Source organism: Anopheles funestus, chromosome X, assembly GCF_943734845.2.
Source record: "Anopheles funestus chromosome X, idAnoFuneDA-416_04, whole genome shotgun sequence".
Classification (NCBI taxonomy): Eukaryota; Metazoa; Arthropoda; class Insecta; order Diptera; family Culicidae; genus Anopheles; species Anopheles funestus.
In genome coordinates this window covers 4,419,927-4,435,826 of record NC_064597.1, presented here as the reverse complement: position 1 = coordinate 4,435,826, position 15,900 = coordinate 4,419,927, and the positions used below count along the sequence as shown (strand labels likewise).

Here is a 15,900-nt window from a genome sequence, read left to right as displayed (position 1 = left end):
TGAATGGTAAACGAACCGAACCGAGAGCTGAGTAAGAAAATAAGACATCAATGTGAGAGCAAAAAAAAAAAAGAAAATCATAAAAAAAACACATCCCATCGCTTTTCCGGCGCTAAAGGTGTATAATACAATAGAGTTTGGTTTTTAATTTTTTTGTTGGCAGTTTTTCATTTTATTTTATTTTATTTTGTTTTATTTTTTTCCCCCCAAATCATGCTGTGAGTCACATCATGCAGGGGAGGGGAGGGGAGGGAATGGAAAAGAGGAAAAACGGATGATAATTACCATAATCACTTACACACAAAAACACACGCAATACACACATGCACAGATGCTACCACCAGCTGTCAGCGTTTTGTAAGAATGTGTGTAAAATCGAGGGTTGTGGAAATGGGAGATGGGGTTGGAAAAAAAAGGAAAAGTTGTACGTTTGTGAAAAAGATGTACGCGTTGATGGGTAAAGCTGATGGAGTAAAATCGTTTTGTTGTTTTTTGTTTGTTCATTTTGAATATTTTTACTTCCTTTTTTCACCTCTGTCATCGCCATTTTGTTTCGTTATTTTAGTCTTTACCGCTTATTATTTGTTCGTATTATTATTTTTAATCTTTTACGAATTTCCCATTAACATAACAGAGTTACTATGGATGCATTATTCCTTCCACTGCACGCTTGATAAGAAAATATGAATATAACATACACGTACACGCAAGGGAAAGCTGATTGCTCCTTTCGTATCGAGCATCCGGAGGAAGTTCATCACTTGTGGGTGGTTACAAACCAGACTGAAGCAGTGTTAGCCGGTTTGTGGCTATAGATTATTCACATTCGGATTTTTTTTTATTATTTCACCAAAAAACCCAACCAAGCAAGGATCAAAATGTGAAGGCGAATGAGTACGGTTCCGACATGGGTTTGTAACCGAGTGTGTCGTGTGTGTAAACGATGAAAAGCTTATGTTGGCAGGTACGGTGATGGGATAGGAAACCTTCACATTAGAACCATACACACCCGAAAAAAAGGGGACCTGCACCTGTACAATCATCTAATGCCATGTATGTTGGGTGGATGAGTTAAGCCTTTAGTTTTTAGGGAAAATTTAGAATCAACTTTGTACCTCCGTGCTGGGTGAAGATGTGAATTTTTCGCTCATGCCCGGTTGGTTCGGGTTTACTTAGCTCAAAACCGGTTCACTCGAAGCCGGAAACGGAGAGTACCGGCATCACCTGCCAGAAGAAAGTTTGCGAAAGCCTCTATGCGGAGGCAAGGGTGGTGGTTTAGGGAGGGAAAATTTTAGGAAAAATGCTACCACTTTATACTTCAAGTGATCGGTGTGTGAAAAGCACCCAAGCGACGTACAGCCCGTTTTCCAATAATAACCTTCAATAAAGCTATTGGTGTAATGCGGATTGCCTAACCGGTTTACCGGAAGGGGGGTTTTAATGGTACAAGCGAAAGTATGCAATTCCCTTACCTGTATGCCTACAGTTATGCAATCTACCTCACAAGAGTAACCTTGTTATAAAGTTTATTAGCAGCTTATTTATACACCTTGTTACTGTCGGATGGGTTGCGCATGCTACGTGCTAACCACACACACACACACACGGTTGATATCGTTATCGCATTAACAACTGTATCAGAAGAAGGCTGGAGGTGCCAATGGTTTTTAATTAACATCGCTGTGTGCGAAGAGCAGCAACAAAAGAGAAACTCAACTATACCCAGAATGCGTAGCGTAAGATGAAATTTGATCGCAAATAATCTTTGTGCATGTGGATGTCGAGAACGCACCGACAAAAAAAGGTGCTAAATTTGGATAGTGAGAGTTTTTGTGTTAGAAAATCGGTCATAATAAAGAGAAAAAAAAGGTCCCGATTTGCTGTGTGGTAAACTAAAGGGGTGTTGACGGCTCACTCTGTGAGCTAAATTGTAGGAAACTATGAAATAATTAGGTGCAAAAACTAGCTCCATTCTAGCCCGGCCGGCTGACACGTTATCTCACATCTCGCTAGCGTTTGTTTCGGGAAGGATTCCGTATATCCGCTGTTCCGTTTTACCCGTTTCTATCCCACCGAGAATACTGGCGAACGAACGCGTAGACTTTGTGCGTCCTAGACTTTTTGCCAGAACTTCCCCGAGACGATGGTAGATATAGTCAGTAAGTCACGTTTGAATGAGTAAAACGACCGCAGCCGAAGGTGCGCTTGGTGCGTTTTGGGGAGAAAACTTTTTCCACTGCTTCCTGTGCTCTACCGTGTGACGTGGACAGAAGTGATGGAGCTATTCTTCGAGCCTTTCAAATCTTCATCCAGTCCGGCGTGTTTGTGTGTAACGGTGAGGTTCGAAATGGTACCAAACAAAGACGAGACGGTACCAGACAGATGAGACGCATTCTGAGCAGGTGGCCGGTTCAAGTTTGCCAACCGTTAGCTAGCCCCTCAGTATTGTGTAGATGATGTGCACTGAGAAAAAAAAAACTAAGAATAAAATGCGACAAACAAAACAAAAATCTAGGAACTAACTTATTTCTCCAACTCCCCGGTTTTCTACTCGCTTTCCATTATTTAGCATCCAATCTCGGCTCGGCGCGTCATTCAGTATTTGCCAATGTGTGCCCAGTGTGCGAAACTTTTGGACAAAACTTTTCGTTCAGGCATCCGGTCGTCGCTAGTTCCGGACGGCGAAAACAAAAAAACAACACCATAACGTCGTCTATCACAATCGGAACCATCCCAGAAAATGGGACGAGATAGTTGCTTGGGTTGCTTTTGGGGACCGGCGTGGACACTACCCAAAACTAGTCTCGCTCTAGTCATTGATGAAGATCTCGTTCGTTTGTACCGTGCTATGCCTCGTACCGTATGCATATGTGGTAGTATGCTTCCAAACTACACACGTACAAGCGACCAAACGAGCCTAATAAAAAATGATAATAATGGAGTCTCGTATGGAGTATTCCAAAAAAAAACCAAGATAAAGAAAGGGAAACGCCGCATCTCGTCAACATTCTACAGCGCAGCGAGCAAACCGCAACCGGGCAATGAAATGAAGTTTACCGTGTCAAGTATTTGAAACATTTGCCTGCCGCAGCCAGTGACCGGACACCGGGCCGTGACATAAGATAGCGTCGGGTGTATCCGGTCAGTGCTGGGCGTAAACTTTGTCCGGGATAACTAGCCTTTCTGTGTATGTATGTATCTGTGTGTGTGTGTGGGTGTGCAGCATAACTAGCCGTCTGTTGTTGGAAGGTTCTGTTTCTCGGTTTCGGTTGATCGTAGACAGTAAAGTTCCGAGCGAAAAGTTTTGTTAATACCACGTTGGGTACTAGGACTCGGAGCACAAGCTCCACTGCTCCGATACGTGACGGAAAATTTAATCGACAAAATGAAGGGATATTGTTTGGCCGCTCCCCGTTCGGTAGTCCGGCCGGTCAAGTTGTGATCAGGACAGCGATACACCGTAACCGGCTGCAAAGGTAACGGGACGTTTGAAGTGTTTCGTCCAAGTGGGTCAGAGTTCTGTCAGATATTGAGCTACGATTGAAGTTTTGGGCTCTGTGTGCCGGTAACGTACTCATAATGGTTCATCGTCCCTTGACGTAGTGATGTTATGTAATTGATGATCTCATCATCCCATCCAAGATGAACGGTTGGGAAGTTTTGGGAGGGAATTTTTGTTGGAGATTGTATTTTTCCTCGCACTTACGGAGAATGGTAAAATTGATGGAATATTTTTTAACATGTAGACAAGATAGGTAACAAGCTCATCATGTTGAGGTTGATTAGACGATGAATGTAATCGAAGTAATCAAAAGCTAGAACTGCGCATACTGAGGCATTTTACATAGGCATTTCAAGGAATTTCTTGGTTTATTTTAGAGTAAAGTTGGGAATCTTTGTAATTACAAACGAGAGTTCCTCTTGCTACACTTAGTGATGGCATGATCAGAATTTCATTTCTATTTCTTAAAGTCCCAAAACTTGAAGTCCCAAACATTGAAAACAACGCCGTTTCATCGTTATACTCTTAGGCACGTTTGCACTTGTTTCCAAGTCCAATATCTTGGAGTGTACTATACTCAATAAGATACTTCTTCTTGGCGTAACGACATCTGAGGTTCTTCCTGGCTTAAACGACCTTGCAGGTCACGCCGGCCGTTTCTTGCTGACTAGAATTATTTTACCACGTAACCTGAAAGTCAGTCCTTGCATAGGGGAGACGATGTGGATGAGATTTGATCCCAGGTCCTACCGTGTGGACTGCCGCCGTTTATCACATACACCACAGGGTCGTCCCTGATATCTGAAGATGTCTAACTAGTGACTGAGAAATTGTATTTCTGAAATATCTTCTTTAGTCTATTCTCGGTCTCTGAGGTCTCCAGGATTTAAGCATCTGGAATGAGCCTAACTTAAGATTCTTGAGAGTTATTGATTAATTTCTCCAACTCGTAGAAGAGATATGGGAAGATTACCATGCTGTTGATACGGGAATGGTATATCACCAATATCATTAGAATGGCACCAAGAACTGCCAAGTCTTTGAAGTCTTTTTAGGGCATGTATTTTTAGGTACTCCACACTCCACCGATAACATTATGGCAAACAACAACCAAGAGTTATCGCAAGATGAAAGCCTCTCGCTCCTGGGCGGTCTATAGAATTTCTACGGTAAAACTCGATAAGCGAGTTTCTTAATGTTCAATAATAAACAGAACATACACGTAATATGCACCGCAATTAATTCTCTCATTCCAAAAGCAAACAAAAGCCGTTCGGGCAGATTATGCAACTAATTAAAGTTTTGCAAACGGAATGGTGGGAAAAGCGGAAACGATACCCTCCAACGCGGTAGGTGTGCTTAATGAGGAGAGTGAATGTATGTATTGGCGCCTCGAGCAAAAATGCTTCCCAAGCGTTTGATTTCCGATGCGTCTTTCCAGGGGGGCCAGATCGTTCATAAAACAAAAACAATGGAAGGGAACGGTGTGGGCTACGGGCGCCCTCCCGTTTTGTTTTCTTGCAAACGAATGCAAGTCTTTTTATGTGGTGCACTTGCTACTTCAATCGATCCCAGCCACCACAGAATCGTGGCAGCATAAACTATGTTGCCTACATTAAACACACTCTCTCTTTCTTTCTGCATCGCATACGCCCCTCTTTCTATTTTCCTTCAAGCCCTGTAACTGTTATTTTCTCTCCCGCGTCTCCCGTCATCACCTTCACCGGGCCGAACTGCTGAAGAAGCGCATTCGGAAGCGCAGCGACCGTGATGCAACAACCTCTTTTTTTTGTTGCGGGCGCAATCTAGCGGTGCATGGTTCCGCGCGTGCGCCTCGGCTTTTGCAACCGGTACTGCGCGAACGGAAACAAGCTGCAACCGCAGTCAGTTCGCTTCCCGGCACGGTGCCGAACGGTTCGGGACGGGTTATTCGCGTCGAGCCTGTTAGCCTAACATTCATCGCACGCACGTGCGCTCGAGCCCTGGGAGGGGGGAAAACGCATTCTTGTGCTCCCGCGTGTGCATTGTGCGTCTGTGTATTCGTGTGCGAGATCATTTCCAGTTATGCTGCCTGTTCTAGGTAAAGGCCATTTGGGTTCGCGACCATCATCATTCGCACATAAAGTGACTTTAGGGGCGGCGAAAGGGGGGGCGGGTTTGCTTTCGACCCCACCAAGTGCAACCCACCCCCGTGTGATCAACGTGATTTTATCGATTGAGGTGACATTATTTCCTCTTTTTTTTTGAAGGCCACGAGAGAGATGAAGTTCAATGTGTGCGTAGTACGTGAAGATTGTTTAGCGAACGATAGCTTGAGTCAGTGAATTTTCCTTGAATTTTGTCATCACCCGTGATAAAAATGCGACGAAAGAGCGCTTGCGTGTCGAGGTATACAAATATGCCGTGCGTTCTTAGCGCTTGCTTCGTTTACTTGCGCCACATGGTGCTAAAGGTACCGATGGACGGCAGCAATCTACACTAAACGGTTGTAAGCCCGCTAGGCACAAAAAAGTTTTCGAATTGCTGACTGCCCTGTACTTAAAAGCGTCTTCATAGCGTTTATGAACATATGTTTATGTTCATATGTTCATATGTTTATGAAATTTAAGACCAGAAGCATTATTACTTGATTATTATTTTCCATATTTTATGCATCAGACTTATGTCTGATAAGAGGCTTTTTACAGCTTGTTCCAGTGTAAGATTTAAATCATTACACAAAACATAGAATAAGCATTCAATATTGCTAATACTTTTTAAAAAATCGAATAGAAAGGTTTAAGTCAAATAATGCCATTCGGGCCTGTGAGATTTTCAGGTAGAAAGCTTAAATCTTTAGATCCATTATTATCTGCGTTGGGTGGGGTTTAGCTTGAAAAATTGAAAAATAATTTGTACATGTTGTTTACGTACTCTTTTACACTTAAATAACACACTCTTGAATTTTCTTAAAGTCCAAACAAATGTTGAATTTTATTTCCTTCCGACTTGCCTTAGCCCGCAAGATAATTTTTGTTTGCAAACCGACCCGCAAACCAAAATGAGTTTGACACTACTGCTTTAGACGGTATTTGTCAAACAATCATGCTGCAATCATGTCATAAAACAGGATCCGCTTGAAGCGTGTGATCTTCTTTTATGTTAAAAATATTGTTTTTTTTTACATAGTTTTGCTACATTTTTATAAAAATTTTCATAAAAACATTTAAATCAAAATTTATATTAAAAAGTTTGTTAACATTTTCATATTGTTACATATCTGACGATATGACTGTAGCGAGGTCAGACCTGCTATAAAATGCTTTTTACAATAATAATAAAATATAATCTGAATGCAGCTTGTTAGTTGTCAAACGTCAAAAGTCATACAGAAAAAATAGTGAAAGGTGTCATAGATTCTACTGACGGATATTCCATGAACCTCTTCCATGATTCATTTGCACGAATTAGTCACATATATCATTAAAAGCATCTGTAAAGTCTGCGTATAGAGCATTATATTAAAAAGTATTTAAAAAATTTAAAAAAAAAACAATATTTTCAATACAAAAAAAAAATCTAATTGGACACCTTTCGTGTACGTGCACCCTGAGCACCTAAGCAGACCTTCTGTGTGAAGGAGACCGAAAATACCGGTTTTATGAATCATGTGCCTCCTCACATCTTAGTCGTGTAACGCCGTTCGCAAAACAACGGAACCAATTCGCAATGTTTTTTTTCACCCTTCCACCCCCCCCCCCCCCCCTTCCCTCCTCTCCTCCTTTTCTCGTTTTCCTCTGTCATCATGTCCACAAAAAAACGTGGTAAAATTGATCGTTAGACCAAAACACAAGCCGAGCGGGAAAACCGAAGCGCAACAGACCTGTCGCTGCCGTTTTTTTGTTTTTTGCGTTGTCGTTGCAACTGTCAAGTTCAAACCCATTTAGTGGAAAACCCGGCATCAGGTTGCGGGTGAACACGGACCTATCTTTGTTTTTTTTTTGGTGCGACGACTTCGACGACAACGAGTGCTTTCCAAATCGATCTATTTATGTGTTCGATTGGTATGGTTATGGGGATGGGAACTCAACGTACCTGGTTTCGGTCGAATTCGTTCGAACTGCACGCCATTTTGGAAAGTGAGGTAAGAGGTCGGTTAGTGCACACGCATCAGCTCTAGAACGTTCCTTGCTAGCGCTCGTAGACCACACCACAAGGACATTTATTCGTAACGATTTTCCCATTTTGCAGACATGGTTGTGCCACACACACAAGGGTACCGCTTACGACACGCCGACTTCGATTTTCCACTCGGCAAATGGTGGCTTTCCGACCCAAATTTTGTGGTCGAACTTTTTGTTTTTTCGGGGTGAATATTTCTCGCTAGCTCTAGTCGTAAAACCCGCCGAGGGGGGAACGCAACTCGTGTGGTCGGAAGAAGGAATTTAGGTCAGATCCTGGTCGTCGCTGTTCACGTTTCACAGTGGCACAGAAACATGACTTCGGCTGTTCGGATCAGCGCGTCCAAAAAAAAAACAAGCGCCGGGACAGAAAATTTGTCTCACTTGCATAAGTGCGCTCTGCCGCACGAAACAAACAGCTTTCGTGCGCATTAAAACACACCCGGTCGGTCGAAGTAATGTGGCCAGCTAAAGTGAGGCTTCCGCGTGTGTCGTTTGGAACACCTTTTTTTTGGGCGAAGGTGTCTAGGGCGAGTCACCGGAGGTTATGGCTCCTATCTTATCCTTCCGAAAAAAGGAACATAAAACGCGAGAGTTTTACCTTCACAACTCTTCAGAACTTCAACTAGTGATGGGTTCTCGGAATCGCACCCACGGCTCCGAACCGCTTCCGAGCATAGCAATTCCGGATTAGATTGCGGCTAGGTTAAAACCACGATTCCGCATGGAGCCGTCCGGAGCCGTCTGAACCTTCCGGAACCGTCTGGAGCCGCTAGTCGGCAGCCGGAGCCGTTGGAACCGTCCGGAGCTGTCCGGAGCCGTTCAGAGCTGTCCGGAGCCGTCTGGAGCCGTCCGGAGCCGCCTAGTTGGCCGTCGGAAGTGTCGGAGCCGTCGGAGGTGTCGGAGCTGTCGGAGGTGTCGGAGCCGTCCGGAGCCGTCGGAGCCGTCCGGAGCCGTCCACAGCCGCTGGACCCGTCCGGAGCTATATCGTTGTCAACTAGCGGCTCCGACGACTCCGACGGCTCCGACGACTCCGACGGCTCCGACGGCTCCGACGGCTCCGGACGGCTCCAGACGGCTCCGACACCTCCGACACCTTCGACGGCTCCGGCTGCCGACTTTCGGCTCCGGACAGCTCCGAACGCTCCGACGGCTCCGACGGTTCCGACGGCTCCGGACAGCTCCGAACGCTCCGACGGCTCCGGACGGCTCCGGCTGCCAACTAGCGGCTCCGGACGGCTCCGGGCGGTTCCGGACGGCTTCCGAATTCAGAGTATTGCGCCTACCTTCCGGAGCCACTTCCAAAATTTATGGAATCATTCGGAAGCGATTCCGTTTTTTGTCGAATTTACCCATCACTAACTTCAACGTGAATTCTGGTGTGTAACTTAACCACTAAAAGCGTTCTTGCAACCGTCCTTACAAACAAGCTTAAAAAATCAGTTACTTCTTTTTATGTCACCTCACTCGTCAGGTTGCCAACGTATCCTTGAATGTTCCACAGAAATAAACCAAAAAAGAAAAACAGAATTTCCACAAAACCTGGCAGCAATTTATCGTCCTTAAAATCCACCCATCACTTGTTACCACGTCAACAGCGCGGTGACAGTTCGCGCGCGCGGTACCAATATTCGCCCCAAAAATGTATCCACGGGGGCAAAGTTCGTTAATTGTTTGCACAGCTCTACTACACCCCCTACACCGCGGTGTGGAGAAAGATTTAATGAGACTCCTTCAGGTTGTGTCACCGTAATGACTTTCGAGGAAAGTCATCCTCCGCCATCGGAGGTTTGTTGTTTTATAGAGCCGATCCGTGACAGGAAGATTTACTCCAAAAATACACCGATTACCAGAGATTGAGGAGGGCGGTGGGGTGGAAAACACCGGTGAATAATTTGTTGTTTCTCGTATCAATTAGTGTAAGTCGAGTCTGTTTGGGCGAGTGCGTCTCTTAATTTAGGTATTTTTTTTTGTTAAATAAACTGTCAGCAAACAGTGTCCACCTAGCTAATTAGGATGTAATGAACTTTAAATTTGACATCTAAAAACAAATGCATCTCAACAAAAAAGGTAATTCCCCGGTGATGAATGGGGAACCATAATAAAATACGAATGACACATTTTAATATGTTTCACCCCCCCAAAAAAAAACGTTATCTTCTAAGACTGATTTTTGTTATCTTTTGGGGTGATGTTTTCGGTGCGTGTTTGATTTTTTTTTCGCTCCAAGAAATACCGGTGCCTCGCTGTCTCATCCATCAAGATAACGCACCGCAAATGTAGTTCGTGTTCGGTGCAGAAAGTCATCCAAAAATTCCATGCGCTTAGCGCAAGCACTTTCGTACTGAATCTGAACGTAAAGCGACCGGAGGGTAGAACCGTTTTTTAGCTGAAGTGCATATTGAAAGTGTTTTTTTTGGGTTGAAAAACGTGAAAAAGTGACTAGAATAAAAAGAAATAATGCCGCTTACATGGTTACCAAGCGTACAAGGTAACACGATCAACGATGAGCTAAACGCTTCGACACACTCCGCTGAATTCGGCAAAGGTGCAATGAAAAACAAAAAAGAACCAACAGTGTAACCTTCTCTTTTTTTTCCAACTCTCTATCCGGTTCTGTGTTAGTTCCGAAAAATCAAAGCTACAACTGCAATCAACGGTTCCAGGTTATAGGCACTAGTTGAAGGCACCCTCCATCAACCAAGCTGATCGCAAAAGCAAAGTCATCGCCAATCATGGGTAAATAATGTTTGCACAAAGAGAGAGAGAGAGTAGAAAAGGGGGAACACGGTGGTGGGTGAGATTTGTCAGGCAGGAGATTGAAAATTGGAAAACACGGTACGTGATTCAGCATTCGAATGCTAGGAAGTTGTCAGTTTTTCCAATAGTTTTCCGCTCGATGGCAATAAATAACAAACAAAAAACGAGCTTCAAAAATCTCGCTCCATCGAAGGGGTGAGAAGGAAGGAAAACATATTTCAAATGATACACTAATAGTCGCTTGAAACAGTGTGTAACATTTGTGCATTAATGGGCGACATATTCTTTACAGGCAAAAGTTGTATATCCGTTTTAATGGATGAATGGTTTCAATTCATTTCGTCGGAATCGCGAGTGTTCATTTTTTATCGATGGGGCTACGACACAGGACGCGTTTTTAATTTTTTAGTAAATAATTTTCCTGATCAGATTTTATACTACAAAAAATGTAGTAGCACGATGTGTAAAACAAAAGCTCTGTAGAAAATTGATTTGAAATTTGCTTTTGCAAAACTTTGGTACTTTTTTTCATTCACTAACCGTCCTATAAGCGCCTTAAAGAAGTATTACTAAACATCTCAATCTAGAAACATCTGATCAGGTCCAATAATTAAGAATCATATGATCCGGGATCACTTTTGTATGGCGATGTGATTCGTAATGATCCGGGATCACTTTTGAATCTTGCCTAATGATCCGGGATCACCTTCGTATGGCGAAGTGATCCATAATGATCCGGGATCACTTTTGTATGACGAAGTGATTCGTAATGATCCGAGATCACTTTTGTATGACGAAATGATTCGTAATGATCCGGGATCACTTTCGTATGGCGAAGTGTTTCGTAATGATCCGGGATCACTTTTGTATGACGAAGTGATTCGTTATGATCCGGGATCACTTTTGAATCTTGCCTAATGATCCGGGATCACTTTTGTATGACGAAGTGATTCGTAATGATCCGGGATCACCTACGTATGGCGATGTGATCCCTAATGATCCGGGATCACTTTTGTATGGCGATGGGATCCGTTATGATCCGGGATCACTTTTATATGTGATTATATGTGATTCGTTATGATCATGAATCTCCTTTGTATGGCGATGTGATTCGTAATGATCCTGAATCACCTTTGTATGGCTCTGTGATCCGTAAAGATCCGGGATCACTTTTTTATGGCGATGTGATCCGTAATGATCCGGGATCACTTTGATAACTTTTTTGATACCTTAAGTTCTGCACTAATAAGCCCATCTAGTGTATACCACGAAAATTGGAAAAAAGAAAGGAAAAAAAAACACTCAACTCAATCAATAGACTTTTTTTTCGGCACTCCATGTTTGTATGCTTGAATTTGAATTTTAATACAAAATGACCACACCCTATCCGTAGCTGCTGACCAGCTGCGTGTACTGTTCCCGAGCACGGAGAAGCGATACCGTAACAATGTCACTATGTGCGTACATACGAGTCAATGGAACGGTTGATTGAATCCATCCATCCACCCGTATGGAAGCTTGTTACGGTGAAAAACCCCTTCCTGGTCACTTTCCGGATGCAAACGAAACACGTTCGAAAATCATCAACAGCATCATTACCATCCGTACCGGGGGTTTTGCCATTGCATCGAAGGTTTTCATTCTTTCTTCCATTTAGTCTACGGCACAGCACACTGATGCTTGCGTACGAGAGTACGTTTTGGGGGTGGAAATCTCTAATCAACAGTACCCCAGCCCTTTAGTTTAGGGAAGTGATAGGCACGCATATTGATAACCTTTCCAACAAAGCCCCCGAGCACACACCGATGGCCCGATGGATGGGGTTTTGCAATTTCTTAAGCCGGCCACCAAACCCGGTCCCGGTCTTCTTCGGTATCTTCATTCTTCGGTTTTACATTCTCGAAGGGTTGTGGTTTTGTGTGGTTGGTTTCACTCAATTAAGAAACCTCGACAGCACCGGCAAGCGCCTGTCCGATGCATGAGACGGTTCCTAATGACCGGGTGCATCAGGATTTCGAAACGATTCACTCCCGGACGTCAGACATCTCGGGGGTTTTGTTGGAGATGTTGGTCTGTTTTTCGAAATAAATTTCAATCAATTGGAGGTTACTCCACGCACGGGAAGGGAGTGGGCTTTTGGACTGTAGCATTATTTGTCCGATGCACATAGACACACACACACATGTCAATAAGCAAACACACACACACACACGTATGTCGCTTGAGATATTTGCATCAGCTCAGGGAACTCCCCGGACCAAATTCCCGGGAGTCGGGGTTTTAGCGAAAACAGGACCATTCGGTCTGGTTGGCCGCCCGGTTCAAAACCCAATGTCAAGTTCGGCTCTTTGTTCATCTCATTCGATTACGATTTTGTTCAAGACTTGCTAGCGCACCGCACCGTGGGCCCGGGGTTAGGTGAGAGCTTACTGCGACACTTTATAGTGGCATGGGCCGTTTAGAATTTCAAATGAGCAACTACCACTCTCTCTCCTCCTTCCCTCTCTCCCTCTTTTCTAGCAGCAAAACCCACCACACACTGATGTGGCTTCGCAATCGATCTATTTTATCGTATGTTCGAGAATTGATTGAACGGTTGCCACCTATGTGGATGAGCACGTGCGCAGCTTGGGTGTTTTGTTTGGTGGGCGATGCGGTTCGATGTAAGCCGTACAGCTCTATCGCCACCCCTAAAACCGCTTTCGATGATGATACATTGTTGATGAAACGGGTTTTTTTTTGAATTTTTTTTTCAACTGCACTAAATTGTTTGACAGAAGCACGGATTGACGGTCGGACGCGACAACAATTTTCGAGCAAATTTCTTTACAACTCGTTGTGATATTACATTAGAAATATTTCTATTTATTATTCTCATTAGTGTTTTGTGCTTCATTAATAGTATAAAAAAAATAATTTGAATCTTCTGTGAAGAGTTACTCAAATCTGAGTCATGATTTGACATGATGACTCCCACATGATTCATGCATACTCAAAGAGTTATGAATCCTAATAGATTCATGAAGGAATTATCACCCATTTGGTCGTGTTTGGTTTCAGAACAATCGTCATTTTTATACAGATGAGATAAACCTTAGTCGACTACCAAAATATTCATGAATATTCAAAGAGTTATGAATCCTAATAGATTCATGAAGGAATTATCACATAATCATAGAGTTATGAATCCTAATAGATTCATGATTGCCTAAGGAATTATCACCCATTTTGTTCGTGTTTAGGTTCAGAACAATCGTCATTTTTATACAGATGAGATAAACCTAAGTCGACTCCCAAAAGATTCATACTCACTCTAAGAGTTATGAATCCTAATAGATTCATGATTGTCTGAGGAATTATTACTCAATTTTTTCGTGTTTAGGTTCAGAACAATCGTCATTTTTATAAAGATGAGATGAACCTAAGTCGACTCCCAAAAGATTCATGCATACTCAAAGAGTTATGAATCCTAATAGATTCATGAAGGAATTATCACCTATTTTTTTCTTGTTTGGTCTCAGAACAATCGTCATTTTTATACAGATGAGACGACGATTTATAAAATAGAGATTCAGAGTCATTCATTCAGATTGATGAATCTGAATCAGATTCACCCAACACTAATTCTCATCACACTAATACTAGAACTCCAACAAGAAAAAACAAAACAAAAAGAAAACAGCAACGTTTGACAGCTATTTTTCTCAACCGGATGTTAGAAATATTGTTTTACCCTCGTTTCACAATTCTGCCTTTTCCCCTACTGGGGAGGCAAAACTAATTACAAAACAAAACAAAAAAAAAACTCCCCAATTCCGTTCGTCGTCTTAAGTGATGGATGTGACTGCTAAGCAACATGCGTGCCGTGGAAAATGGTGTTTTTTTTTCTTTCTCTTTCTTTCTATTTTGCTTTCTGTGCGTGAAAGACAATATTTTTCTAACCCTTCCCAGTAAAAAAAAACTCCGCATTCCAAACGTGCCGTGATGTAATCGGTGTCGGTTGTGGAAAGCAGGAAAATTAAACATCATTTCCAACGGCACGTCAAAGCTAAGCTTCATCGTTTCGATTTCGTTAAACTATTTATTAAAAAAAAACAGAAGAAGCAAATGCATGATTAGTGGTAGTGTTGTTGTCCGTATGGTTGAACGGATCTCACGGGTTGGCGCTTCACCGCACACCAGCCGGATGGGAAAGATTCGGTACGGACGATAGAAAATGCCGGAACCAAGTATGCAAGTATGCCGCAACGTACCGGGAAGCGTTCGATTTATGGGAACAGGAAGTCACAACACATCGGGTGGGTAACGATAGGAAAATCACTTCATTCGTGTTGGAAATTTTTGGGATGGAGGGGGGAAAAGTTAGCGCCCACGACGATGAATAGTTTTCGGAGCAGTTTGAAACCGCCACAGTGGAACGGTAGCAGTGTGGCATAAGTCGTACAAGGTTATTAATTTTATCGATTAACACTACACGTGTTTTGTGTGGGTGTTGTTTCTTTCCTTCCCTTTTACAGGGAGTTAGTACCGTGCTCATTACTTAGGTAACACACCAATCACATTACCAATCTGGTTGCGTGTGGGTGGGTCAGTGACACGCTATCTGCCTTTGGCCTCAAACTGCTCTAGATGGATGGTGTGGGAAGGAGCGTAAAGCTTGCATTTCTCACCGGGATGGATATTACTGAGTGAAAAATCACGTGCCAAAGAGATATTCTTACGAACGGCGAACGAAAGCTATACTTATCCAACCAGTGACGTGTGTTGGGTGCGTTTCGTCCACTTTCCCGAATGACTGTTACAAATACAGTGCGTAACAAAACTATACGAGTGATGTTATTTTATTGGACAAATTGCCATATACATACTAGAGATGAGAAAAACAACTCTTTTTAGTGAGTCAGCTCAGAGATATTAGGAGTCGTTTAACGACTCATTTCGGAGTAATAAAATAAACCTGGTATAAACCTTCCTATAAATGTTTTAAAAATTGATATATTTTAATGGGAATTTGTTGCAATAAGTTTCTTTTCACTTAAATAGTGCTTTAAATTAAAAAAAGAATAAAAAATCAGAAAAAAAAATTTAAAAAATTTTCAACTCGAAAATTTCATAAGGGGTACCCCTTGCCATTTTTTTGAGAAATTTTGCAAAAAAAATAAATTTGTTTTATTTTAATGCCAATGGGTTGCAATGAGTTTCTTTTCACTCAAATAATGCTTGAAATAAAAAAAAGAGTGAAAAATAATAAAAAAAATCAAAAAATTGAAAAAAAATGAAAATTTTCCTCATTTTTGCACCAAATTTTGCCTATAACTCGGTCGGTATCCAACGAATCGCCAATCTTTAACCTGTGGTCGATAGATGGCATCAATGGCTACATTTTCTTCTTGGACGGCCATACCGTCAGATGTCTGTGCCAGAAGTTATTCAGGGAACCAAGTTCCTTACCCTGTTTGAGAAAATGTTAAATTTTCC

At 42.6% G+C, this 15,900-nt stretch overlaps 1 protein-coding gene across 7 annotated transcripts in view; it reads left to right on the top strand.

The window, feature by feature from the left end:
- LOC125765140 (uncharacterized) overlaps positions 1–15,900 on the top strand; it is a 122,740-nt gene that overhangs the window by 59,946 nt on the left and 46,894 nt on the right. Inside the window, exons 1-3 of one of the 7 annotated variants that reach the window (XM_049430088.1) lie at positions 5,389–5,582; positions 9,893–10,153; positions 10,288–10,401. The exons of 2 other annotated variants lie outside the window; for them this stretch is intronic. In XM_049430088.1, coding sequence (XP_049286045.1) covers positions 10,398–10,401 — 4 coding nt within the window. In that variant the 5' untranslated portion in view covers positions 5,389–5,582; positions 9,893–10,153; positions 10,288–10,397. Of the gene's footprint in view, positions 1–5,388; positions 5,583–9,892; positions 10,402–15,900 lie in introns of those variants that run through there. 4 more of the 7 variants (XM_049430080.1, XM_049430071.1, XM_049430063.1 and 1 more) reach the window with 4 other exon arrangements.